Source organism: Peromyscus eremicus, chromosome 8a, assembly GCF_949786415.1.
Source record: "Peromyscus eremicus chromosome 8a, PerEre_H2_v1, whole genome shotgun sequence".
NCBI classification, from domain to species: Eukaryota; Metazoa; Chordata; class Mammalia; order Rodentia; family Cricetidae; genus Peromyscus; species Peromyscus eremicus.
Window position 1 is genome coordinate 54,845,784 of NC_081423.1, and position 25,329 is coordinate 54,871,112.

Genomic DNA, 25,329 nt, shown 5'->3' on the forward strand with positions numbered 1-25,329 from the left:
TAAGATATGCAAAATTTCTACCTTGTTTCTTTCTAAGGGTGCATGTGGAATTATTGTAACCATTTTAATGTTCCATCTTGTGCATAATATAGTATGAGGCAATCTAGATGCTTATAAGGCATCCTTGGCCACAGACATAATACCCAGCAGAGGCATTATGCATATATCTCAAGCTGACAGGCATCTCAGACAGCAATTTGCTTACATATGGAGCAACTGAGAAAAGGTCAAGCAAAATCAGGACTTGAGGTGAGTACTCAGATCTCAGTTACTGAGCTATTAGGACCCCCAACTCCTGGAGTCTCTGCTCCATTCCTCCCAGAGGTCCATAATCAGGTGAGGATGGGTCTCCTTCAGGGCTCGGTAGAGTTGATCTTTGCCGGTCTTGTCCCAAGCCCTACTGAGGCTGAAGAGCTTCCTCATCTTGTCTTGGTTGGTGGCTTCAGCCCGCACTGTCTCATACTCCTCTTCACTCAGCACAGCACCATGCAGCTTGTCCAAGACAGGGTCCACTGATGTCACTCGGGCCACCAGCTGCTCTCGATGGTCGTCCACAAAGTGGAGCAAGGCAGGGGTATCTGAAGTGAAGGTGAGATTGGTAGTGACTAAAGGCTCCTAGGTAGGTTCTACTGTTGTTCTCCATTTCTGTTTGTATGTATTCATGTGTGTGCACATGTATGTGAAAGCCAGGAAGGGGTGTTTTTTTCAGGGTGCTGAAATTTATTGAGACAGGATCTTTAATTAGCCTGGAGCTTGCTAATTAATGTGTTGGCAAACTAGTGATCTCTAGAGATCTACCTGTATCCACTGACCCAGAGCTGGGATTACAAGCATGTACCACAATAAATGGCTTCACTCTGCCACTGAACCTACACCCCTCCATCCCCATCCTGATGAAGTTTTCAATGAAAAAGTCCTTTTTTTCAGTCTTCCCTCCCCTTCAGCAGCAGAGGGCACCCACTGGGACTATCAAGTGCTCCTGTGGCCTGTATCAGTGGTTACTGACCTGCAGGGGTTGGGGCATCCAGTCTTGGTGCAGATCTGAGGTCTCCTGAAGGAAAGAGAAGATGAAGAAGTTATTTTGAAAGAGGGTCTCATTCTATAATCCAGGCTAACCTGGAACTCATAATGTAATCCAGGATGACCTTGAACTACTGATGTTTCTCTTACCTCAACTTTGCCCAGTGTTGGGATTGCAGTCATGAGATGAGTCCCTATGTTTTTCTCTTATGACCAAGTACCTGTAATAGTTCTAGTTTTGAATGTATACCACACACCTTGAAATATTCATTCACTTACGCAATTCTTAGTTTTTGAGAACAGACCAGATATATCCTTTAAAATCTAGAATAATGATAGGAAGGGCCCTTAGACTTATTCTAGTCAAAATCTCTTCCTTAAACATATGGAGAAAGCGAGGCCCAGAGGCTGTGATAATTTACAAACAGAGGCTGTGTGAAAAAGCAATACAAATTTCTCCCCCTATCACAACCTTACTTCTATCCTGTCTTGGCCTGAACTGAATCCTTGGTGGGGAACCAACCAACTCCCTTATTTGATGACTTAAACCATCTAACTTCTTATTCTCAGAAGAAATCTATCTCCTTGCCATTGTTTGGTCTTTTACACTCACACACTGCATATGTGTGTGGCATCAGAATTTGGCATCTGGATTTGGCATCAGAATTAAGGTCAAACTAATGACAGAACATGGAAATAACAAGAAAAATTTAGTAGGAACAACAACAGTGGAAAAATAGGTTTAAAAATTACTTGCTAAGAGAAGAGGGAATTCTCCATAGATTACATATCTTGTGTGAATACAGCTTGAGAGTTTGAGCAGATCTTAAGTTCAGTGTGACCTAAGTGTAGGGAAATGGACACAAATTGCCAGCTTATGGTATTGGAGATCCAGGGTCCATTTTTAGGGAGGGATGTGTATGCTCTTTGTATTCCTTAATGAGTGCTCAGTCTTAGTTCATTCTGACTTATCCCTAAACTAGAGCACCTTCTGAAGAAAGTACATGAGTGACCAAGAGTGTAAAAGCAAAGATTTAAGAGGAATGAAAGAAGGAATTGGAGATATTTATCTTGAATAAAGATGGGAGATACAAAGGATGCTGTGGTCATAGTCTTCCAGTATCTGAATTATTTCCCAGACAGAAGAGAATAGATTTCTGTGAGCACCAAGGGACATAATTAAGACGAATGAGAGAAAGATATTGGAATAATACAAAGATAAAAACAACATTGCTACTATTTAGGCAAGACTATTGTATGAGACTCATACAGCAGGGTTGGTCATTCCTGGAGTGCTGGGTTAGGGGGCTTGGGGTTTTGTGTGCATATGAGTGCTAGAGCCAGAGACTGAAATTATATTATTTAATTTGTCTTTTCTGCCTGAAAACATATATACTGATCCAGGATTGAGTATCTGATGTTGCCAATAGTGGCTTAACTCATCAATCACCCAATCATTTAGGCTTTGTTCCTTTATTTTACAGCCAGTACATGACTAAGAATTTTTCCAAAGGCATCATGGATGTCAAAATCTGTTAATTCCAGGACAGTGTGGAGGTACTAGAGAATAGGAAAGAGAAAACTGGGCCTAGAATCATATTGTTTGGGGTTTAAATTTGAATCATAACAGCTATTGGGTATCTTGAAGAGCCATATAAACTCTCTAGAATATTTCTTTATATCAGCTGACTCATTAATGATTTTACCCTATCTCTTAATTCTTTGGGCTTGTTCTACTCCTACCTGGTTTCAGTAAGGCCTCCCATACTTGACTCCCACTAATCTTCTGATTCAATTGGAGGCATATGTCTGATTCCACTTGGCCAATGTAGATCTCAGAAAAGAGCTGTGATTCTCCAGGGCTTCGATAGCACAACTCCAGTTCCTGGAGAAAAAAATCAGCATGTGAGAAACTACTGAAGGATTGGGATTTGTGTGCATGCCTTTAATCTCAGTACTTGGAAGGCAAAAAACGGTGCATCTTTGTGAGTTTAAGTCCAGCCTGATCACATAGTGAATTTCAGGACATCTGGAGCTATATAGTGAGATCCTGTCTCAAAATTAATCAAACAAACAAATAGATAAAGTAGTAGTAGTAGTAGTAGTAGTAGTAGTAGTAGTAGTAGCAGCAGCAGCTACTGATCATTGTGCAAATGAGGTCTTTCTCCTGGCACCTTCTTGGCCTTGCTCAATCCTCTAGTAACACTGATTATCTGCAATACTAAGTTCAGTCACCACCACCAAACCATATATCCTGACTCGGAAGGATGAGTACATATCCTGTAGATGAGTTAGAACTCATTTCAAAAATCACTATAAAACAGCTCTTTCTAATTCCATTATGAACTAGATCCTTCTTCCTCTTCCTCTCCCATCTTAAATGCAAAGCTTGTTTAGCTGAATGAACTCTAAACTCAACTGTTCAATCATTAAGCATAGCCTCTCTCCTTCTCTCAAACCTGAGGCAGAACTCTTGATTCCCTATTATCTCCCAATCAGCTCCCCTCCTCCAGCCCCTAAACACAGTAAATGGCACTAATGTCTCCTCAATGCTCAGGTCCCAAATCTAAGCACCATTCTTAATCTCTCTCATATTTGCTCCCAAATAGCCAAACCACCAAGTTCTTCCTCTGTTTCCAAAATGTATTTGGAGACCTCTTTGGTCTTGGCATCTGTCAGGTCTTCTGAACTATGTCTATTGAAACATAGTGGCAATGGGTTTATATTTGTTGAATAATAGATCATGTCCCTCTCGTTCTTTGTTAACAACTGATACAGCCCAAAAACACCATATACTCATTTTAAGGTTCATGTTTTCCAACAGTGATGGTTAGCTTCAACTGTTAACTTGAAATAACCTAGAATCACCTTGAAAGAAAGTTGAAATGATTGTTTATATTAGGTTGGCCTGTGGGTACCTCTGTGGAGGACTGTTTTAATTAAATTAACTGATGTATGGTGATCCAGCTCACTGTGGGCAGCACCATTACTTAGGCAGGAGCCCTGACTTACATATTTAAGACAAGAAATCAAACTGAACATAAGCAAAAAAGAAAGTAAACACACACATTTTCCTTTGCTCTTGTCTGGGGATGTTACTACTTGCTTTAAGTCCCTGTCACTGTGATTTCACTTTTATGAGGTACCTGGAGTTGTGAGCTGAAATAACTCCCCCCCCCTTTTTTTTTTTGCCAGGCGGCAGTGGTGCACACCTTTAATCCCAGCACTCAGAGGCAGAGCCAGGCAGATCTCTCTGAGTTTGAGGCCAGCCTGGTATACAGAGCAAGATCCAGGACAGGCACCAAAACTACACAGAGAAACCCTGTCTCAAAAAACCAAAAACAAAACAGAAAGCCTTTTTTTCATAGGTAATTTTTTTCAGGGTATTTTATAACAGCAACAGAAATAAAACTAAAACATTAACTTAAAACACAACCATAACTTCTTTCTACCTACTGGAACCTGGTCCAACACTAAATAGAATCATCAGAATTCTTTCAGATGTTGTTTGTTGTCTTAAAAAAATGGAGCTTCTGTCAGAGAGCTTAGAAAAAATGAATTGTCTGATTCTGCAACATCCCTTTCCATCTCTATTTTTTCTTTTTCTTTGTAATACATGTTACTTTTATTCATTCTTTCTTTTTTATTATTAAATCTTTTTCTTACAATATCTTTTGATCATGTTCCTCTTCCCCCAACTTCTCCCAGATCCTTCCCACCTTCCTACCCATCCAACTTTATGTTTTCTCTCTCTCTCTCTCTCTCTCTCTCTCTCTCTCTCTCTAACAAAAAAGAAAATCAAACAAAACAAAACAAAATAAGACAAAGGTAATAAAACAAAAAGCATACAAACAACCCAGAAAATTTAAAAAAGAAACATAAATGAAACCCATGGAGTCTGTTTTGTATTGCCCAGCTACTCCTGGGGCCCATCTCCTTTTCTAATGCCAGTCTTTGTCTATTTAACACCCTGTAAAATATTAAGAGGTTCTTCTTTATTTTCATGCTGTTATTTATTTTCTTTTTGCCACACATAAAATATGTGATCATTATGTCTTTAGCAATTAATTTTTTTTCTTGCTTTAATTTTATCTTCCTAGAGATGGTATTTATTGGGGTTCTCAGTAATAGAATTGTCCTTGCCCTCTGAGTTTATCAAATCTATAGTAACTGCATTCAAGCACAAATCAAGTCTTTCTAGCACTATTTTATGAAGATAAGATTTCCCCATAGTCCCTGATAGTTCATGTTTTGTTGTAGTTAGTAATAAACCCAGTGTGTTCAGCTACAGTTGTGCTCCTTGTTTTTTTCAACTAGATGGCGTTGATACCCTGTAGCCAAACACAGCTCAGAGCTCCAAATATCTTCCCCATCTCTTTGATCCTATCTCCCTGTTTCAAATCCCACACATTTTCTCCTCAATCTCAACTTTCCTGGTCCATAGAAAATCGGTGAGGGGTGGACATCTGGCTGCTCACCTTGGGAGTTATTTCCAGCTTCTCTGATCCAGACACAGTATAGCGTGAGCCTAAATAAAGAGAATCCAACGGGGGTGGCTTGTGTATTCTCACAAACTGGAACTTCTCTTCTTCATCATCTATGGCCTAAGTAACACATAGAATGGTGATTTAGCAAAATTTTGCTCCGTGGAATATGGTCTGAATATGGTGAGATGGTAAGTCAGTGTGTCTATATGGGTGTAGGGAGGTAACACCACCTCTGTATTGGTGTTCCCCATGTTTAGTCACACAGACAGCCTCACATTTGGTCTTTGTCATATTTATGGTGGAATTGGGGTCACTGCAAGAAATGAAGTGAGAGAGAAAGGCAACAGGTTGGACATGGTGCTTTCACATCTTCCTGAATCAATGAAAGGAGATGTAGAAGGTTTCATGGAGAGCACAGAGCAGCAAATGCAGACAGAGGAGATTTCAGGTATGCTAGGAACAGGCAAATGTAAAGCAAAAAGTAGAACCACTCATTCACATGAGAGTTCTCTTTACAACGGCCTCATGCCCAAGTGAGGATCCCTCTAGAGAGCTCTGCCTCATTTCCTGTTGTCTGTCAGCCCACCCTGGCCCAGGCTTTGGGTTATTAATATCACCTTCCGAATGGTGCAGTCATTGGGGATCAGGTAGAGATGGATGGTGACTTCCTTAGCATGGTGGGGACGGTAGAGCAATGTGGTGGATGTGATCGGGATGAAACACTTAGCAGCTGGGATCATTCTCAGCAGGACTCCCATCAGGGAGAAGCTGGGGTTTTCCAGGACTATGTAGTGTTGTTCCACCCTGGCTGGCTTTTCCAAGGCCATCCTTTTCTTTTTAAAGTGAGCCACTTCAAATAAGGAATTATCCACATGGCCCCCTGTCAAAGAAGATGTCAGAGACCTCGGTGTTGTGGCCTGAATGATTGTGTCCTCCAGACACTTCATGTGTTGAAATCCTAACTCTAGGATGATGACACAGGGAGGCAGAACCTTTCAGAGAAGTGGTTTTCAACCTGTGGTCACAGCCCCTTTGAGAGTTGAAAAACCCTTTCACGGGGTCATCCAAAAACTACGGATATTTACATTATTATTCATAGCAGTAGAAAATTACAGTTATAAAGTAGCGACAAAATAACTTTATGGTTACCAAAAACTATGGATATTTACATTATTATTCATAGCAGTAGCAAATTACAGTTATAAAGTAGCAACAATAATTTTACGCTTCAGAGTCACCACAACATAAGGAACAGGTCACACATTAGGAAGGTTGAGAATCATAGTTTTAGAGGGTGAAAAGATCTTTACAAGTGATACTGATACTATTATGAAATTGGCCTTTCCTATTCTATGAGCACACGGAGAAGATGCAATCTGTAAGGAAACAGACATTTACCAGTCTCTACTGGCACCTAATCTTGAACTTCCCAGGAGATCTCCAAGGACAGTGTTGCCAACTTTCAGCCTGGCAGGCAATGGCTAGAGTTCTTAGCACTGCTTCAAAGCGTGGAGTGTGAAAAATGGTCTGTGAGCCACAACTAAAGCAAACTTTGTCCCCTTGAGCCCTGCTATACATCCTGACTCTAGTCCCTCATTACACAAGCCAACTAATCCTCAAGAATATACCCTCATTCAGAGTAAGGGCAGATCAAGTTCACTTACCGCTAGACACACAGAACTGTGGTGGAACTCAACACACTGAGTCTGTTGGTCATGCCCTTGCATAGGTGAAAGCAGGGCCCAAAGTGGAAGTGGTAATGGCAAGGACTCAATGCCCATCTGAGCTGGATGTTAGTAGGTTGACCCCCACCAAGGCTAGATTTTACTAGTAAATAGAAGTGTTTCCTTGTCTGTGACAGACCTATGTTGTTTTGTGTGAGTACTGTGGAAGGACTTTGGAACGTTGGGCTAGAAAAGCCATTGAGTGTTGAAAGCTCAGTGGGCTGTTCTATAAGGGCTTAGAAGATAAGAATGTTGAGGGCAGTGTAGATGATGGAGGCCCGGCTCATTACTTTTCAGAGTGAAACAAAGACTCTACCAGCCTTTTGTGTGAAGAATCTGTGGTTCTGGTTAGCTGGGACTGAAGAATCATCTGTGATTAACAAGATATCAGAACTACTAAGGTATAACTTTGCTTTGCTAGGATACTCGATGCTGGTCCACTGGAGCTGAGAATTTAGCAGTTGAGGTGAAATCTTCTGGGAAGTGTTTCCTGAGAGTCAGCACACAGAAGCTGTGTTCCAGAAATGGCCAAGGTTATACTTAGTGTTGGCAGCCAAACTTGATAGTGTAAGAGTCACTTAGGTGGTACTGATTTTGAAGATATGAGGGGTCATGAAGAGCAGCTGAGATTTGGCACTATGAGAGGCCAGGAGAAGCCATTGGTGAAGGTGCAGCCAGAGTAGCAGTGGAAGCCCCAGGACTGAAGGGATCATGGAGTCAAGTTGAGGCTTTGCACCGTGAAGACAGCTCAGAAGAGGCTATTGGTGAAAGTGCAGCCCAGTTGCAGTAGAAGACCCCAGTATTTTAGAGATGCCAATACCATGGAGTGACTACCAAGAACAGCAGCAGCAATGGAATGGAGCCTGCCAGACCTTAGAAGACAAGCTGTGTGTGCTGCAGAGGGCAGAGCCAGAGAAGTGACCAAGCCCAATGGAAGAGAGAAGATTGTAAGTAGATCTCAGACATTGGACATTGAATTATTTACACTATTGGAGTTTGGTTTTTGCTTTGTTCATAGTGTGACTCTTCCCTTGTTTTTCCCTCTTGAAGTGAGAAGGTATTTAATTTAGTTTTGATTTTTTACAGGAGCCCATAGCTGAAAGACTGAACTTTTAAAAGAAATTTTGGACTTTTAGGGAGATTGGATATTTTAAGGAGACTGAATTTTAATGTGTTTGAATTTGTAAAGACTGTGGGACTTTTAAAGTTATTTATGTTTTTAATGTGAGATCTTGGGGATGAATAAGAAAGGAAAAGTGTGGCTTAATAGTGAATGTGTTTGTGTGTCACAGGGTCAATTGTGCTGGTTAATCTTAAGTCAACTTGACCCAAGCTAGAGTTATCTGAATGGAAGAACCTTGAGAAAATGTCTCCATAAGACCCTGCTGTAAGGCATTTTCTTAATTAGTGATTGATGGAGGAGGGTTGTGGGTGTTTTCACCTCTGGGCTGATGGTTCTGGGTTCTATAAGAAAGCAGGCTGAGCAAGCTAGGGGAAACAAGCCTGTAAGCAACACCCCTCGATAGTCTCTGCATCAGCTCCTGCCTCCAGGATCCTGTATTGTTAGAGTTCCTGTCCTGACTTCCTTCAATGATGAACAGTCCTGTGTAAGTGTAAGCCAAATAAACCCATTCTTCCGAGCTTGCTTTTGGTCATGGTGTTTTGTTGCAGCAATAAAAAGAACTATAGCTAAGACAGATACTAAATACTCTTTGTTTCATTTAACTTCACGGTGTACATACCCTTGACTTTGCCAGATCTCTTTAAATATTTCAGTTTATCACCTGTTTTCTTCTGGGACTCTGGGTGATACAGTCTGAGTAAAGAACACTTAATAAATGATAGTTAATATTGTTACTGTGGAGATAACTTTCCATTTGGGGAAACATTTACTTAAGCTCAGAAATATTATAAGGCTTGGAGACACATGTTTCACACAATATGTGTCAGACAAGAATGGAGAAAGGAAATACCTTAGTTTCCACCTCTGTGACCTTCTCTGCCTTGCTAAGGAAACCATGAGCCTTTCCCCCATCACCCACCATCCTATGTGCCTGCTCATCACCATCACCCTCCTCCCTATCTTTCCTTTGGTTACCTTGGAGGTCCACAAAGTGGGGAAGGTACACAGCAGCCACGGCTCCTTGCTCAGCTTTGATGTCAAACAGAGGTCCTGCCACCATCCAACCATGCTCCAGGACATCCCTGTCCCAGAACTTTCCCCAGGCACAAAATTCAATCTCAATGGTCAATGCCCTTTTCACCACAAACTGGAGACCTATGTTGGGATGGTGGTAATAACCAGCTGCTGGGAAGTAAACTCTGGAAAAAATAAAGAGAAGCAGGAACTACATACAAATTCACTGAGGTGCAGGGTCTGGACATGGTAAAAGAGGACATCATCAACTTCAAGAAGGCTTTGCCTTCGAGAGTTGGTTGTTCTGCCCTTTATGTGTGGATCCCTGAGTGAGTCATTTTTCCTTATGTGTAAATAGAGGTAATGGCAACACTTATAGAGTTGTGATAATAAGTGATGTAATAAAAGGCCACAGCTTAACTCCCTGGGAGTAGTTAGCTATTTCCATGATGATGATAAACTAAACAAGTTTTGTCATTTTAAAGGGTCCACTTACCATTAATTAATAACACCTATATACCAATATCCGTTATAGTCCCTTGGAACTGAAAACAGTGCTTCATGAAGTATTAAGTGACTCCCCTAAAACTCCCTCCTGGTAAATACTAGGACCCTAGGATGTTAGCCTGTGTGTATGTAAATTGTGAATGATACTATCTCCCAACTGAAACAATCTCTATGACAATGTTTAATAAATGACCAAGTATCATGTAGGAAATTCTTATTATGATTTTAGACATTGATTAATTTTATAATTATAAACCCTTGGGAAGCAAGGCCACACTATTTATGGTAGGGTTCCTAGCTATTAATAGGGTATTTAGCACATAGGGTTATTAGTACAGCGAACATATAAACTATAAGAGTTTAAATGAAATTTATAAGACATGACAAATGAAATATAATGAGCAAATCATGTCTGCATTGTAATTATAATAATCACCAACAAAACCACATTTCAGATAACTGAGCAAAGTTGAAAGCAGACTGACTGGGTTTGTTTAGTTGATATGTAGAACTCTCATCGGCTTTGTTATATGTGGTAATGATGTACGGGTGACAGAAGGCGAGGTCTTATCTTAATTTAGTGGAATGCATGGTGAAATATTTAAGGATGAAAGCACCTGCTGCCTTGAACTTAAAATGCTGTAACCGTAATGAAATAGGAAGAATGTTAGTAGTTAAAATGAACTTGGAAAATGGTGCTGGAGTTGGACAGGAAGTTCTTGTATATTCTACTTTTGTAAGTTTTTGAAAATTTTCATAATAAAAACCTCTTTATTCATAATAAAAAAAACACATATCCAGTAGCTCAATCTTGTTCCTGCCTTCTTGATTGGCAAGAGAAGAGGAAACAGTGGATGCTGGGTGGGATGCTACATTTTAGGGAGTGGAATGGGAAGGTCCTCACTTACCGGTATAGATTCCTTTCTTTGTCTGCAACCTCAGTAACCACAGGCCCTGTGGGATTCTTAAAGTCTTCTTCTGTCTCTAGAGGTTCCATATTCATGTCTCCCAGAGAGTCAGGAGAAGACAGACAGGAAGGTTCCACCTGTAACACTTGTAGGGGTCCTTCTCCTGAAAGAGGCAGGGCAGTGGGTAGTCTGTGTTACCTAGTCTGGTCTTCCTGGCCCTCTATTGCTAGACTGTGACTGGGTCCTCCTGGATAATGGTCTTCTTGAGTTATGACAAGGGTGTGTCTACAGTCTCCTTTCCTGCTCCAGGAGCTGCCTGTCTGCTTTCTGAAGATTAGTACTCTGTTGTTCTTTGTCCTAATTTCTACCAATCTCTCTTTCCCTACTGGTCCCAAAATGTTACTCTTCCCAGAATTTACACTTTGATTATATTGAGAGAGGAACCTACCTTGGAGATGAAAAGGTGATTTCCAGGTTTTAGAAGCCCAGAATGAGGGATGGGACCCTGATGCACATAACATAGACATTGGAGAGAGGCAGAACAAGCTCCTGCAGCTAAGAGAAAGGGAGTTCCTTTTATGTTTAGAAAAAGATAATCATGCATGAGATATATCCATTCTATATGGGATGTAGGAGAGAGAATAGAAGGGATGATGCACTATAGCCAACCCTTCCCATGGCCCATCAAGATGCTCCCAGTCCATTCCCTTCAAATACCTCCTTTTGTTTTCTGCCACTTGAACAAGTTCTTGCTATCAACCACCTCTCTTCCAGTTGGGCCCTCAGAAGAGACCATCACACTTGGCTTCCTACATGTAAAAATGTTCATTATTTTCCAAATGTTGGGGAAAATCTAAAGCTATCTACATGAAATTCCCATTTAAAATTCAAGTCATCTGATTTTGAACTCATTTCCCATGACTCTTCTTTAAGCCCTGTCTCTGTGAATGGTTGTCCACATTTACCCCACAAGTGGTGTATTATACTTACTCCTCCAGGAACTATGGTCTAAAAGTGTCCTCCAATATTTATGCATTGCAAAGTTAAGCCTCAATGCAACAACGTCCTGAGACAGGAAGAATAAGAGGTGATGAATTCATGCATAGATTTATGCCATCCTTGCAGGAGTAGATTCTTTGTAGTTATAGTGGGAATCTTTTTTTATTATTTATTTATTTATTTATTTATTTATTTATTTATTTATTTATTTATTTATTGAGACAAGGTGTCACTGTGAATCCTGACTGGCCTGGAATTCAATATTTAGACCAGGCTGGCCTTAAATCCAGAGAGTTCCACTTGCCTCTTGAGTGCTGGGATTAAAGGTGTGTGCACTATCACAGCCAGCTAGAGTAGTATTCTTATAAAAGGAAGTTTGACTCCCTTTTGCATATTTTTCTCCCTTCTTCCATGGTATGACAGAGAATATACCCTTCAAATACAAGCCCTTGGACCTTGAACTTCTCAATCTCCAGAACTGTAAGAAATAAACTGTGATATTCATCAATTATCGAGTCTTAGATATTTGGTGAGAACATGCAGAATGAAGTGAAATCTCTCCTCCTGGCAGGTGATCACATTGACAATACCTCCCAACACTCTCCTTTCTGTTTTCCACACTCCACCTCTGTGTCCTCTGTCCTCTATCCTGGCTGGGTATCTGTAGCCTGAACCACTGCAATGTTTTCCAAGAGGTTCCTCCATTTGTGTGCTGTTATATTCCAACCAATTTTCTACATTGTAGCTGTTCTTAAAATATGAGTCTAGGCAGGTGGTGGTGGCACACACCCTTGATCCCAGTGCTCAGGGGGGCAGAAGAAGGTAAGGTAGACCTCTGTGAGTTCAAGGCCAGCCTGGTCTACAGAGTGAGTTCCAGGACATCCAGAACCACACAGAGAAAGCCTGTCTTGAAAAAAAAAAGGGGGGAAAAAAAAGAAAAACTGAGTCCAACTTATATTTTCTTTGCTGAAGGGCTTTAATGTCTTTCCATTTTTTTACAGCTAGAGACAAAGTATTATTCTTAACATGGTCGTAAGGACTTTGCTGTGACCCCTGGCCTCTTCTAACCTTCCTGCATCACTCTCTCTGCTCACTGTCTGGTGGCCAATGGCTCTCAAACCCAGTGTGCTTAAATATTACCTGGGCAGTGTATTAACACAGATTGCATTGAAGGAAGCTGGCATCACTTGAGAGATTCTTCTGATTCAACAACTATGGAGTGAGCCTAATAAGCTGCATTTCTAGGGAGCTTCTGGGTAATTCTAACACTGTGGATTTGTGAGCAGCACTGCTGTACATACTGGGGTTCCTGTTCCTCAGAGGAGATGAACTCCCTCTTACATCACAGCCTCTACCTCTGCCTGGAATGAATATGCATATCTATGTTCAGTCAGGCTGGGTATTGGGAGTGCAGAAGTATGTTGCAGCTCTGTTTGTAAGTATTTACCTGGCTCCAAGACTGGAGGATTTGTGGTGTAAGGTGGGGAGATGAAGTTGCCAAGATTGCTTGCTTTTGAAAATCCATTAACTTCAAAGGATCTCTTGTTGTAATTTCCTATCCCTGGGTGGTGGTTTGAAAGATAATAGCCCTCAGTTGGTGAAACTGTTTTGGGAAGAATTAGAAGGTGTGGCCTTGTTGGAGGATTGTGTGCCACTGGGTGTAGATTTGAGGTTTCAAAAAACCCATGATATTTCCCAGGTAGCTCGCTCTCTCTCTCTCTCTCTCTCTCTCTCTCTCTCTCTCTCTCTCTCTCTCTCTCTTTCTCTCTGTCTCTGTGTGTGTGTGTGTGTGTGTGTGTGTGTACATGCATGCACGTGTGTGATGTCTGTGTGTGTGCTTACATGTACATGTCATGGTTGTTTGAGGAGGTCAGAGGAAAGGTGGGTTCTCTCAACTGTGTTTTTGAAGCAGGGTCTCTTGTTTCCACTGTGCTATGTACACTAGGCTGGCTGGCCTGTGAGCTTCCAGCCAATCTCCTGTCTCCGCCTCCCACCTCGCTTTGGAGTGCTGGGGTTACAGGCGTGTGCCGCCACACCAGGCTTTTCACACTGTCTCTTGGGATCACACTCAGGCTGTCAAGTTCTCAGAACCAGCATCTTTGCCCATTGCCCCCCCACCCTCATTTCTGGATCAAATGTGAACTCTCAGCTACTGCTTCAGCCATGGCTACCTTCTTGCCACCATGCTTCCCACCATGATGGCTATGGACTCTAACCCTCTGTAACTGTGAGTCCCAAATCAAACTATTTTTTAATAAGTTGCCTTGGTCACGGTATCATATAAATATAAACACAAATGTAAGTAAAACACCCCATCTTTGTTTATTCCTAAATCTTCAGGGATTTGGGACTTCCTGTCATCTTGCTATTTATTGCTTGATTGGTGCATAGATTTCATTAAAGGACATTTGAATTGTGTAAGTAAATAAACTCAGATGCTTGCACCTAAGAAAAAAAGCATCATTACAAATTGTAGAGTGAAATACAAGAGGTAGTCAAACTCAGAAACACCCAATTAAATCAGTCATGTAAGGATCCTCTGCTTTCTAAGAGGCTCTATGAGCATGGACTACTACTATATACTTTCTCTACCAGGAGGATCCTTATCAAGTGTATGAGCTCCACCTAGTGGTAGTGAGGAAGGATAGAAAAGACAAAACAAAACAAAACAAAAAATAGAAAATTAAGGTGATGAAGGAAGGGAGGGGACTCCTCACTTTGGAGTCTGGTAAAGTCTATTTCACCAGCTAAAAGTCAAGACAATTAACAAAATTCCTATGAAGATTGCTTAGATAGAGCCAATGTTCCTTTTATGTAGAGATCATTCAAATAAGAATTTTAAGATAGCACCAAAGCACCCAAACACGCTTAAAGCTAAGCATATATGACCTTTGAGTATGGCCTTTCTTATTTTACATTTGTAAACATTCATCTGGGAATATCATAAATAAAATAATGAACATTACAGTAAAAAAGTGTTAACTAGCATGTGCAACCCTTGTGACCTGTGGTTTTACCTTGTCAGCTGCAGTCCTATCCAATGCACTCCAGGAACCACCCTATGACCTCATTTTACTGGGGAAAGAGAGAGAGAAAGAGACTGACTTTATGCCACCAAAACTGTATATTGACTTTTGTTATGACGTGTAGGCATTGTTACTATTGCTCGAATGAAACATCATGGCCAAAAACAACCTAGAGAGGAAAGGGTTTATTTGGCTTATACTTCCATGTCATAGTCCATCACTGAAGGACAGGAACTAAAACAGGAAAGGAACCTGAGGCAGAGGCCATGGAGGAGCGCTACTTACTGAATTGCTCTCCTTGGCTTGCTCAGCCTGCTTTCTTATAGAACCCAGGGCCATCAGCCCAGTGATGCCACCACTCACAATGAGCTGGGCCCTCCCACATCAATCACTAATAGAGAAAATGATCCACAGACTTGCCTATAGCAAATCTTATGGAGACATTTTTCAATCAAGGTTCCCTCCTCTCTGATGAGTACAGCTCTTGTCAAGTTGACATAAAACCAGCCAGCAGAGGCATGATTCTTTCTTAAGAAGTCCACACCTATATATGGGTGCATATTATCCTTTCACCAAGTGCCTCTTTTGTATTGACCTCTTACTTAAATTTACATTATTCTTAGCTAATCCAGCTCTGATTCCCATTGACTCATCTTAAAGCTGTTTTCTGAGATATTGTCAAGAATCTTGGTTTCACCTGAACCGGTTTCTAAAAGAACTCCTTGGACTGTTACAGTCAGTTACGTCTCCAGGTCCGACTCTACAACTACAGATAGCAGGACATTTGCTTTAAGACAGTATTGTGTAAGAACACATTTATGGCTGAGTATGGGCATTCCTGTAATCCTGGCACTTGGAAAGATTACCAATTCAAGTCCAGCTTGAGCTACTTAGCAAGTTCTAGGCCTGCATTTGGAATACAGTGAGACTCTGTCTCAAAAATCCCAAGAGCTGAGGGCAAAAGCATCTTAGAGATGAGTGCTATGACCAAAGGTCTGAATTTGATTCTGAAATATATACCTATCATCTATCTATCTATCTATGTATCTATCTATCTATCTATCATCTAATTTTCTACAACCTCTCTTCACTGCTTCCTTTTTTGTAGTATTCACACAAATGACTCCCCTTGTCTCTGATTTGTTTTCTTGAAGACCTCTTTATTAACCATCTCAAGTGTTGGTTTTAGTTGTCTGTCATCGCTGGGGAGGACCTACACCAGTTGTGAGTCCCGTATTAGAGGAGAAGCAATGAGAATTTTAAAAAGGCACTAAGACTTTTTGGCTGTGTTACAGAAAGAGATTTACAAAGATTTAGAAAGAGTGATAGCCTGCTAAGTACCTAAGTTTACTCTTATCAGTTCTATAGGTTATAGCTGGCATATTAAAACACTAAGCAATATTACTTTATTAGGAGTGGCATTAAAAGAATTTTGACTGGAAACAGTTGAAAAATCTGTAAGAAAATGAAAAACAAGGCACTGAGAGTTAAGCAAACTAGAATGCATAATAGATTTGAATCAATAAACAAAATCATCTCTTCTTTCAGCATTGACCAAAAACAATCAGTGAAAACCAGTTCATCTGTAATTTGCATTAGATTCATTAGCAAGTTGTATTTAAGAGTACTTACCACTCTTGAGAAGCTGCTGTGCCTGCATCCCACCCCCACTCATGTATAAAGACACTCTTTTTAACAATGGGAATCTAATCCATTGTGGCCTCTTTTGAGCATTCTTTCCACCATGGATGTTTAATTGCCACCTATTTGTTATAATTCAGATATTTAAACTTTTATTCCTTTATGGTTTGTGTACGTTATATTAATAAATTATTTGTGTGTGTACACAAAGTAGACTCTTCAAAAGGAGTACTTGTTAGAATTCTTTTAATTCAAATCAAGGAAAAGTATCCCTTGTGCAGAAAGTACATCATTATATACTTATAAAGTATTTGTATTTATTAACAAATTATAAAAGCAAGTGCAATTTTGGAAGTTCCGTGTATCTTTTTTCCTTTTGTTCTTAGATATTTAATTTTCTATTAAAGCTCCATGCCAGTGTCCCCTAGAGGCATAACCAACAGAATATACATTTAGCAATAAAATGGGATTTAGTAGTTTGGCTTACATATTTGGAGGCTGGGGCTTGCAGGATGAAGAGCCAGCAAAACCAGTTATTCAATGTGAGAAGCTGGAAGCCACAGAATAGAAGGACAGATGATGCAGTTCTGTCTGAGGTTGACGTCCTGGAAGCTCTCTGGAAAGTCACTGGTGTGATGCACATGGAAGAGCTGAAGAAGCTGGACTCTGAGGTCTATGGACAATGGCAATAGTAATACCAAAAGATACGCCTATTCAAGGACTAAGTTTGTAAGAGGTTGCCTAGCACACACTCAAAATCTGTCTTTCCCAATCAAATTCCTGACTCACATGCCAATGATCTCTGGAAACACCCTCCCAGACATGCCTCAAATGTACCTTCCTAATTCTTTACTCATCTTTCTCACCAATCATGTAGCAATTGAAGTTTGTTAGACATGAAAGGAAAAAAATGTGGTTGGAGTGCTATTTCACTATAGATATTCATAGATATATATTTCAGATAATCATGATATTTGATAACTAGTCGCTTACAGCAGAGAAAGCTGGAATATGGGGCTGTTCAGCACCCACAGAACAAAGGGAAGTCCTTACATTTATAGACTTTAGGGGAGAGGAATATCTGAGATTAGAAAGGGATCTCTGAATTTAGTAGACTAGTAAAGGATAATATATGAAGCCTTAATTCAGGATGCTAATCCTACTGTTCCACCTCACTTGGGATGCTGCAGGCTAGCATCTTAGAGAAACAGGCCATAGTTATCCCCTCTAGCTTTTTGAGGAATCTTCACACTGATGTCACTAGTGGCTGCACTCCCACCAGAAGTGAATAAGTGTTCCTTTCCCCTATGTCCGTGCCAGTATCCATTGTCATTTGTTCCTTTGGTCTTGGGCCATTTGACTGGGGTAAGATGAAATCTCAAAGTGGTTTTAATTTGGATTTTCCTAATGCCTAAGGAGGCTGAACTTTTTTTGTTTGTTCATTGGTCTTCATGCTTCATATTTTGAGAACTCTTGCTTCATTTTTTTTTTTTTACTCTTTCACAACTGAGACTTTATTGGTTGAGTACACAGACATTTCAATTCTTAAAACATGGACCCAAACTCTAAGAGTCAGACATTGTGTTCACGTACCCAAAAGAGCCATGTGTTTTTTCTCTTTGAACTTATTCCAGTGATGTTCCAGCCTAAACTTGGCAAGTTTTCCCTAAGACCTCACATAACAATCAAATGCTCACAATCCTTAATTCCACTGACTCACAATTTTATGCCACATACAGTACATATTCAAAATTTCAATCTTTCACAGCACATTATCACAATTGTTAGGAAAATGGACTGCTGTGACCAGAGACAGTTCTGATAGGGCAAGGACCGAGGAGTGGTTTTTAGGATACAGTTCTACTAGAAACACGAGACCAGAAATAACTGAAAATATTCCAGACACAAATGCACGGCCAAGACTCCAAGTATGCTTTGTGTTGTAGGATACAAAACTAGCCCCCTCTACGGAATGTTATGGTGACCCCCGAGACAGTCACGGCCTCTCCTGATTCAGTATCCTGCTCTTTTCTGATTGTACCAAAAAATAAACAACCAGCAAGTGATTTAACCTCTTAAAAACAACCATTTACACTTAAAAAATGGGATGAGGCGGGACTTCCTCCCACCTTTTAAAACTGTTTCTAGAGCTACTAAAAAACTCGCATTTACAAAATAGTTGATAAAAATATTCCTCTGGATTGTACAAGAAGGGAGGCGGGGACACTGACAGACACGATGGATGGTTAGTCGGACTTGGCTTCTTTCTCTTCGACTTCAGAGGCTGGACTCTGGTTCTCAGCCTCTCCATTTTCTGCAGGCACGTCTGTGGTCTGCTGGTCAGCCACCTCCGCCTGTTTGCCCTTTGCTCCCCTCTTCCCTTTGGTTTGCACTTTTTTGTCTGACGGTTTATCCTTTCCCGCGGCCTTCTTCAGCTTCGCGTCCACCTTGGCAGGGGCGGGCTTGGCCGACAGCCTCGCGGAGCGCTGCTTGGGCTCCGCCTTCGCCCCTCCGTCCGCGCTAACCTTCCTCTTGGGCATAGTGGCAGCGCTGGGTGGGAGGCCTCGCACGCGCCTCGGCCGCCACCGCACGAACTGCTGCGACCCGCCGCGGGGGCGGTGGGAGAACCGGATCTTGCTTCATTTTTTAATTGTGTTGTTTGTGTTCACAACATTTAGTTTTGGGGTTTTTTGTTTGTTTTGGTTTTGTTTTGTTTTCTTAGTTCTTTGTATAACGGGGGTGATGGCTGTTGTCTAGGGGATTGTTAAGTTCATTCCCTAGCAGGAATTGAATGTCTGAGAAGATAATAGACCAAACCTTGGAGAGAGCAAAAGTAATCACTTTATTCCTTTAGGATGGGAAAGGCTGGCATGGAAGTCCACCCCCAGTGACACATCCCCTCCAACAAGGACACACCTTCTAATGATTTCTCAATACAGTTTTACTAACTAGGAGAATCTCCCCTTTCCTCTCTAATTTATTAATTTTCACCTCCTCTCTCTTTCTTTTTGTTAGTTTGGCTAGAAGTTTGTTAGACTTGCTGATCTTTTTAAAGAACCAACTTCATTTTATTGCTTTTTTTTCTTCTCTAATTAATCTCAACCCTGATCTTTATCATCTCTTCCATCTACTTTTCTTAGGTAGTGTTTATTCTTGTTTTCCCAAGGCCTTCAGATTCAACACTAAGTTAGTAATTTGAGATTTCTCAATTTATTTTTATTTTAATATAATTATATCATTATTCCCCTTTCCTTTTCTTCTTCCAATTGCCTTCTTTGTTTCATTACTCCAACCCCTCCTGTCTTAGTTAGGTCTCTATTGCTGTGATAAACCACCATGACCAAAAACACTTGGGGAAGAAAAGATTTATTTCTTCTTAGAACTCTAAGGTCACATTCCATCACTGAGGAAAGTCAGGGCAGGAACCTGGAGACAGGAACTGAAGCAGAAGATATGGAAGAATGCTACTTCCTGGCTTGTTTCCCATGGCCTGCTCAGCTTGCTTTCTTATGCCATCCAATACCACCTGGCTAGGGAGTTGCACCACCTACAATGGTCTTGACCCTCCCACATCAATCAGTATTTAAGAAAATGCCCTATAGACTTGCCTACAGCTCAATCTTATGGAGACATGTTCTTAATTAAGTTTCACTCTTTCCAGATATGTCTAGGTCTATATCAAACAAAACCAAAAACTAACCAGCACATCTCCCATGTCCTCCATTCCATTCCCTTTTAAATGACTGACCTCTTTTTCTTTGATTATTGTTGATTTTTCTTGGGTGTAATTTTTGTTTGAGACAAAGAATGTATGTTGGAGCCCACAAAGGTTTCCTAGTGATCTGAGCTTTTTTACATAGCAGGGCTGCATTAGGGGATGGCTTGACCACGTGCATGGTTACCAGGTGTTTGGGATGGTCTGCACTTGGCTGTGCTGGGGGAAGATCTTTTGCTCCACCCCTTGGCATTTCTGTAAATAGCCCTTAGAAGAGACAGAAAGGGCTGGTGGGTTTTGACCCAGGCCCTCCTGAGGCTATCCTATGTTTCTATCTGTTGCTCTCCTCTATATTTCTATCTAAATATTTCTCACTTCTTCCTGCTCAAGAGTACCCTGGGGGAAAAAGTGGGAGCAGGCCCCCCACAGATGTAGCCCTGGCTGTCCTAGAACTCACTATGTAGACCAGGATGACCTGACTTCTCAGAAATCTACCTGCCTCTGTCTGGGATTAAAGGTGTTCTCATACCAGCAACCTAATAGCACACCTGAAAGCTCTAGAACAAAAAGAAGTAATCACAGACAAGAGGAGTAGATGACAAGAAATAATCAAACTAAGGGCTGAGATAAATAAGATAGAAACAAATAGAACATTACAAAGAATCAATGAAACAGAGTTGGATCTTTGAGAAAATCAACAAGATAGACAAACCCTTATCCAAACTAACTAGAAGACAGAGAGAGACTATCCAAATTAATAAAATAAGAAACAAAAACAGGAACATGACAACAGACACTAATGAAATTCAGAAAATCCTAAGGACATTCTTTAAAAACATTTACTGTAAATGTAATGGATAATTTTCTTGATAGGTGCCACTTACCAAAGTTAAAATCAAGATCAGATAAACAATTTAAACATATAACCCCCTAGTGAAATAGAAGCATTCATTAAAAATCTTCCTACCCAAAAAAGTCCAGGGACAGAGGGTTTTAGCATAGAATTATACCAGATATTAAAAAAAAAAGTTGATGCCAACATTCTTCAAATTATTCCACAAAATAGGACAGAAGGACCATTGTCAAATTCATTTTATGAGGCCACAGTCACCATGATACCTAAACCACACAAAGATTCAACAAAGAAAGAATTGCAGACCAATTTCCGTAATGAACATTGATGCAAAAATATTAAAAATACTTACAAACTGAACCCAAGATCACATAAAAAAGAACATCCACCATGATCAAATAGACTTCATTCCAGAGATGTAGGAACGATGTAATATATAAAAATCAGTAAATGTAATCCACCATATAAATAAAATGAAAGAAAAAATGCACATGATCATCTCATTAGATGTTGAAAAAAATCTTTGACAAAATTCAACATCCCTTCATGATAGAAGTCCTGAAGAGATTAGGGATACAAGGGACATACCTAACCATAATAAAGGCAATTTACAGTAAGCCTATAGCCAACATGAACTTAAGTGGAGAGAAACTCAAAGAAATTCCACTAAAATCAGGAACAAGACAAGGTTGTCCACTCTCTCCATATCTATTCAATACAGTACTTGAAGTTTTAGTTAGAACAGTAAGACAACTGAAGGAGATCAAGGGGATACAAATTGGAAAGGAAGAAGTCAAAAGTATTGTTATTTGCAGATGACATGATAGTATATACAAGTGGCCCTTAAAAATCTACGAGGGAACTCCTATAGCTGATAAATACTTTCAGCAAAGTGGCTGGATGCAAGATTAACTAAAAAAAAATCAGTAGCTCTCCTATATATAAATGACAAATAGACTGAGGAAGAAATCCATGAAACAACATCCTTCACAATAGACTCAGATAATATAAAATATCTAGGGGTAACTCCAACCAAACAAGTGAAAGTAAAAACTTTAAGTTTTTGAGGAAAGAAATCAAAATAAATATCAGAAAATGGAAAGATCTCCCATGCTCATGAATCAGTAGGATTAGTATAGTAAAAATGGCCATACTATCAAAAGCAATTTACAGATTCATGCAATTCCCATCAAAATTCCAACACAATTCTTTATAGACCTTAAAAGGACAGTATTCAACTTCATATGGAAAAACAAAAATCCAGGATAGCTAAAACAATCCTGAACAATTAAAAAAACTGCTGGAGTTATCACCATCCCTGATTGAAAGTTGTACTACAGAGCTATAGTAATAAAAACTGCATGGTATTGGCATAAAAAACAGATAGGCTGATCAATGGAATTGAAGACCTCGACATAAATTCACACACCTATGGACACCTGATTTTTTTATAAAGTAGTCAGAAATACACACTGGAAAAAAGAATGTATAAACAAATAGTGCTGGTCAAACCAGATGTAAGCATGTAGAAGAATACAAATAGATCTATATTTATCACCCTGCAAAAAATTCAAGTCCAATGGATCAAAGACCTCAACATAAAACCATACACACTAAGTCTTATAGAAGGGAAAGTGGGAAATACCCTTGAATGCATTGGCACAGGAGACAACTTTCTGAACAGAATTCTGTAGCTGGCGAGTTTTCTCTCTGAGTCCCACCAAGCCCCGGCAGTCCAACAGCCCACTTATAAAATAAACACACAGACACTTATATTATTTAAACTGTTTGGCCTAATGGCTCAGGCTTCTAGCTATCTAGTTCTTACATCTTAAATTAATCCATTTCTATAAATCTATACCTTGCCACGTGGCTCGTGGCTTACCAGCATCTTCACATACTGCTTGTCATGGCGGCGGCGGCTGGCAGTGTCTCCCTCCGCCTTCCTGTTCTCTCAATTCTCCTCTCTGTTAGTCCTGCCTATACTTCCTGCCTGGCTACTGGCCAATCAGTGTTTTATTTGTTGACCAATCAGAGCAACACATTTGACATATAGACCATCCCACAGCAGAATTCAGACACTAAATCAGCAATTTAATTCAGACACTAAAATCAGCAATTGATAAATGGAACCTCATGAAGCTTAAAAGCTTCTGTAAAGCAAAGCACATCATCAATAAGACAAAGAAGCAGACTATGGAGCTGGAAAAAGGTTCTTATCAATTTCACATCTGATAGAAGTCTAATATCAAAAATATATAAAAATCTCAAGAAACTAGATATTTTTAAAAAATCCAATTTAAAATGGAGTACGGATCTAAACAGATAGCAGAATCTCAAATGACTGAGAAACATATTTAACCATCAGGGAAATGCAAATCAAAACTACTTTGAGATTCCATCTTACACCTGTCAGAATGGCTAAAATCAATAATCCAAGTGATAGCTCATGCTGGTGAGGATGTGGAGCAATGGGAACACTCCTACATTTCTGATGGGAGTGCAAACTTGTAAAGTCACTGTGGAAATCAATATGGCAGTTCCTCAGAAAACTGGGAATTGATCTACCTCAAGACCCAGCTATACCACTCTTGGGCATATACCCTAGGAATATTCCACCATAACACAGGGACACTTGCTCAACCATGTTTGTTTCTTTGCTTGTATTCCTTTTATTTTTTTCTTGCATTCCTGTTCTAGCTCAGACTGCAAATTCTATACTGAATGAAAGCAGACAGTATGGACATTCTTGTCTCCTTCTTGATTTTAGAGGAAATGTTTTCAGGTTTTTACCACTTAGTATAATGATGGCTGCAGGGTTAGCATTCAGACCAGTAGTTCTCAACATGTGGGTCATGAACCCTTTTGGGTCACATATCAGATATCCTGCATACCAGATATTTACATTATGATTCATAACAGTAGCAAAATTACAATTAAATACAACAGTAGTAAATTACAGTTATGAGATAGCAAAAAATGTTTTATTGTTAGGGTCACCACAACATGAGGAACTGTATTACAGAGTCACAGCATTCAGAGGGTTGAGAACCACTGCTCTAGAGTATAACTTCCATTATATTGAGGAATGATCCTTATATTCCTGGTTCTTCAGACCTTTCCTCATGAAGACATACTGAACTCTGTCAAATGCCTTTTATTTGTTTATTGAGATTATCGTATATTTTCTGTTCTTAAGTCTCTGGGCTGTATTATATTTATTAGCTTGTAAACATCAAACTATCCTTGCATTCCTAGAATGACCCTAGCTTGGTTGTGATATCTGATAACCTTAATGTGTTTTCAAACTTGTAAGTATTTTATTAATAGTATTTGTGTCTTGTATTCATTGTGGAAAATGATCTACAGTTTTCTTTTTTGTTGTTGTCTGGTTCTTATTAGGTTTTGACATTAGGGTAAGGCTGGTTTTGTGGAATGGATTTGGTACTATTCTTTTCCTTTCTATTTTATGGAGCAGATCAAGAAGTGAAATAAGGGCTGGTTGATACCTCCAGAAGTTCTTTTACTGTTCAAGATTATTTTTGCTATCTTGAGTGTTTTGTGTTTCAGTATAAAAGTTAATATTATTTTTGCCAATTTCTGTAAAGAATTTCATTGGGGTTTTGATGGGTATTGTGTTGAATCTGATGGATATTTCTACAATATTAATCCTACCATTCTATGAGCATATGAGGTCTTTCCATCTTCCTGTATCTTTTTTAATTTATTTCTCCAGTGTCGTTAAGTTTTCATTGTACAAGTCTTTCATTCCCTTGTTAGAATTATTATTTATTCCAAGATATTTTAATTTTTTAAGGCTCCTGTGGATGAGATTGTTTCCCTGATTTCTTTTTTTTTTTTTTTTTTTTTGGTTTTTCGAGACAGGGTTTCTCTGTGTAGCTTTGCGCCTTTTCCTGGAACTCACTTGGTAGCCCAGGCTGGCCTCGAACTCACAGAGATCCGCCTGGCTCTGCCTCCCAAGTGCTGGGATTAAAGGCGTGCGCCACCACCGCCCGGCTTCCCTGATTTCTTTATCAGTGAATCTGTTGTAGGTATATAGGAAGGCTATTGTTTGTTAATTTTCTATCTTGCCACTTGGCTGAATGTGTCAGCTGTAAGAGTTTTCTAGTGGAGTCTTTAGGGCCTTTTATGTACAGAATTGTATCATCTGAAAATAAGAACATTTTGACTGTTTTCATTATTTGTAACCCCTTAAAGTCCTTGCCTTATTGCCTCAGCTAAGACTCAAGTACTGTATTGAGCAGGAGTGAAGAAAATGGACACCTTTGTTTCATTCTAGATTTTAGAGGAA

General features: G+C 39.9%; 2 protein-coding genes across 2 annotated transcripts; both read right to left on the reverse strand.

Moving 5' to 3' along the window:
- Positions 1 to 279: 279 nt before the first annotated feature.
- On the reverse strand, positions 280 to 10,942 carry Card8 (caspase recruitment domain family member 8). Its single transcript, XM_059270665.1, has 7 exons — positions 10,784 to 10,942; positions 9,330 to 9,553; positions 6,125 to 6,471; positions 5,499 to 5,624; positions 2,764 to 2,905; positions 1,007 to 1,051; positions 280 to 578 (listed from the first exon to the last, which is right to left on the reverse strand). Exons 1-7 carry the CDS (start codon positions 10,876 to 10,878, stop codon positions 280 to 282), a joined length of 1,278 nt encoding a protein of 425 aa, XP_059126648.1. The 5' UTR covers positions 10,879 to 10,942.
- A 7,686-nt stretch (positions 10,943 to 18,628) lies between these two features.
- Positions 18,629 to 18,989, reverse strand: LOC131916176 (non-histone chromosomal protein HMG-14-like). Its single transcript, XM_059269488.1, has one exon. The coding sequence runs from the start codon at positions 18,987 to 18,989 to the stop codon at positions 18,696 to 18,698; it is 294 nt and encodes a 97-aa protein (XP_059125471.1). The 3' UTR covers positions 18,629 to 18,695.
- Positions 18,990 to 25,329: the final 6,340 nt, after the last annotated feature.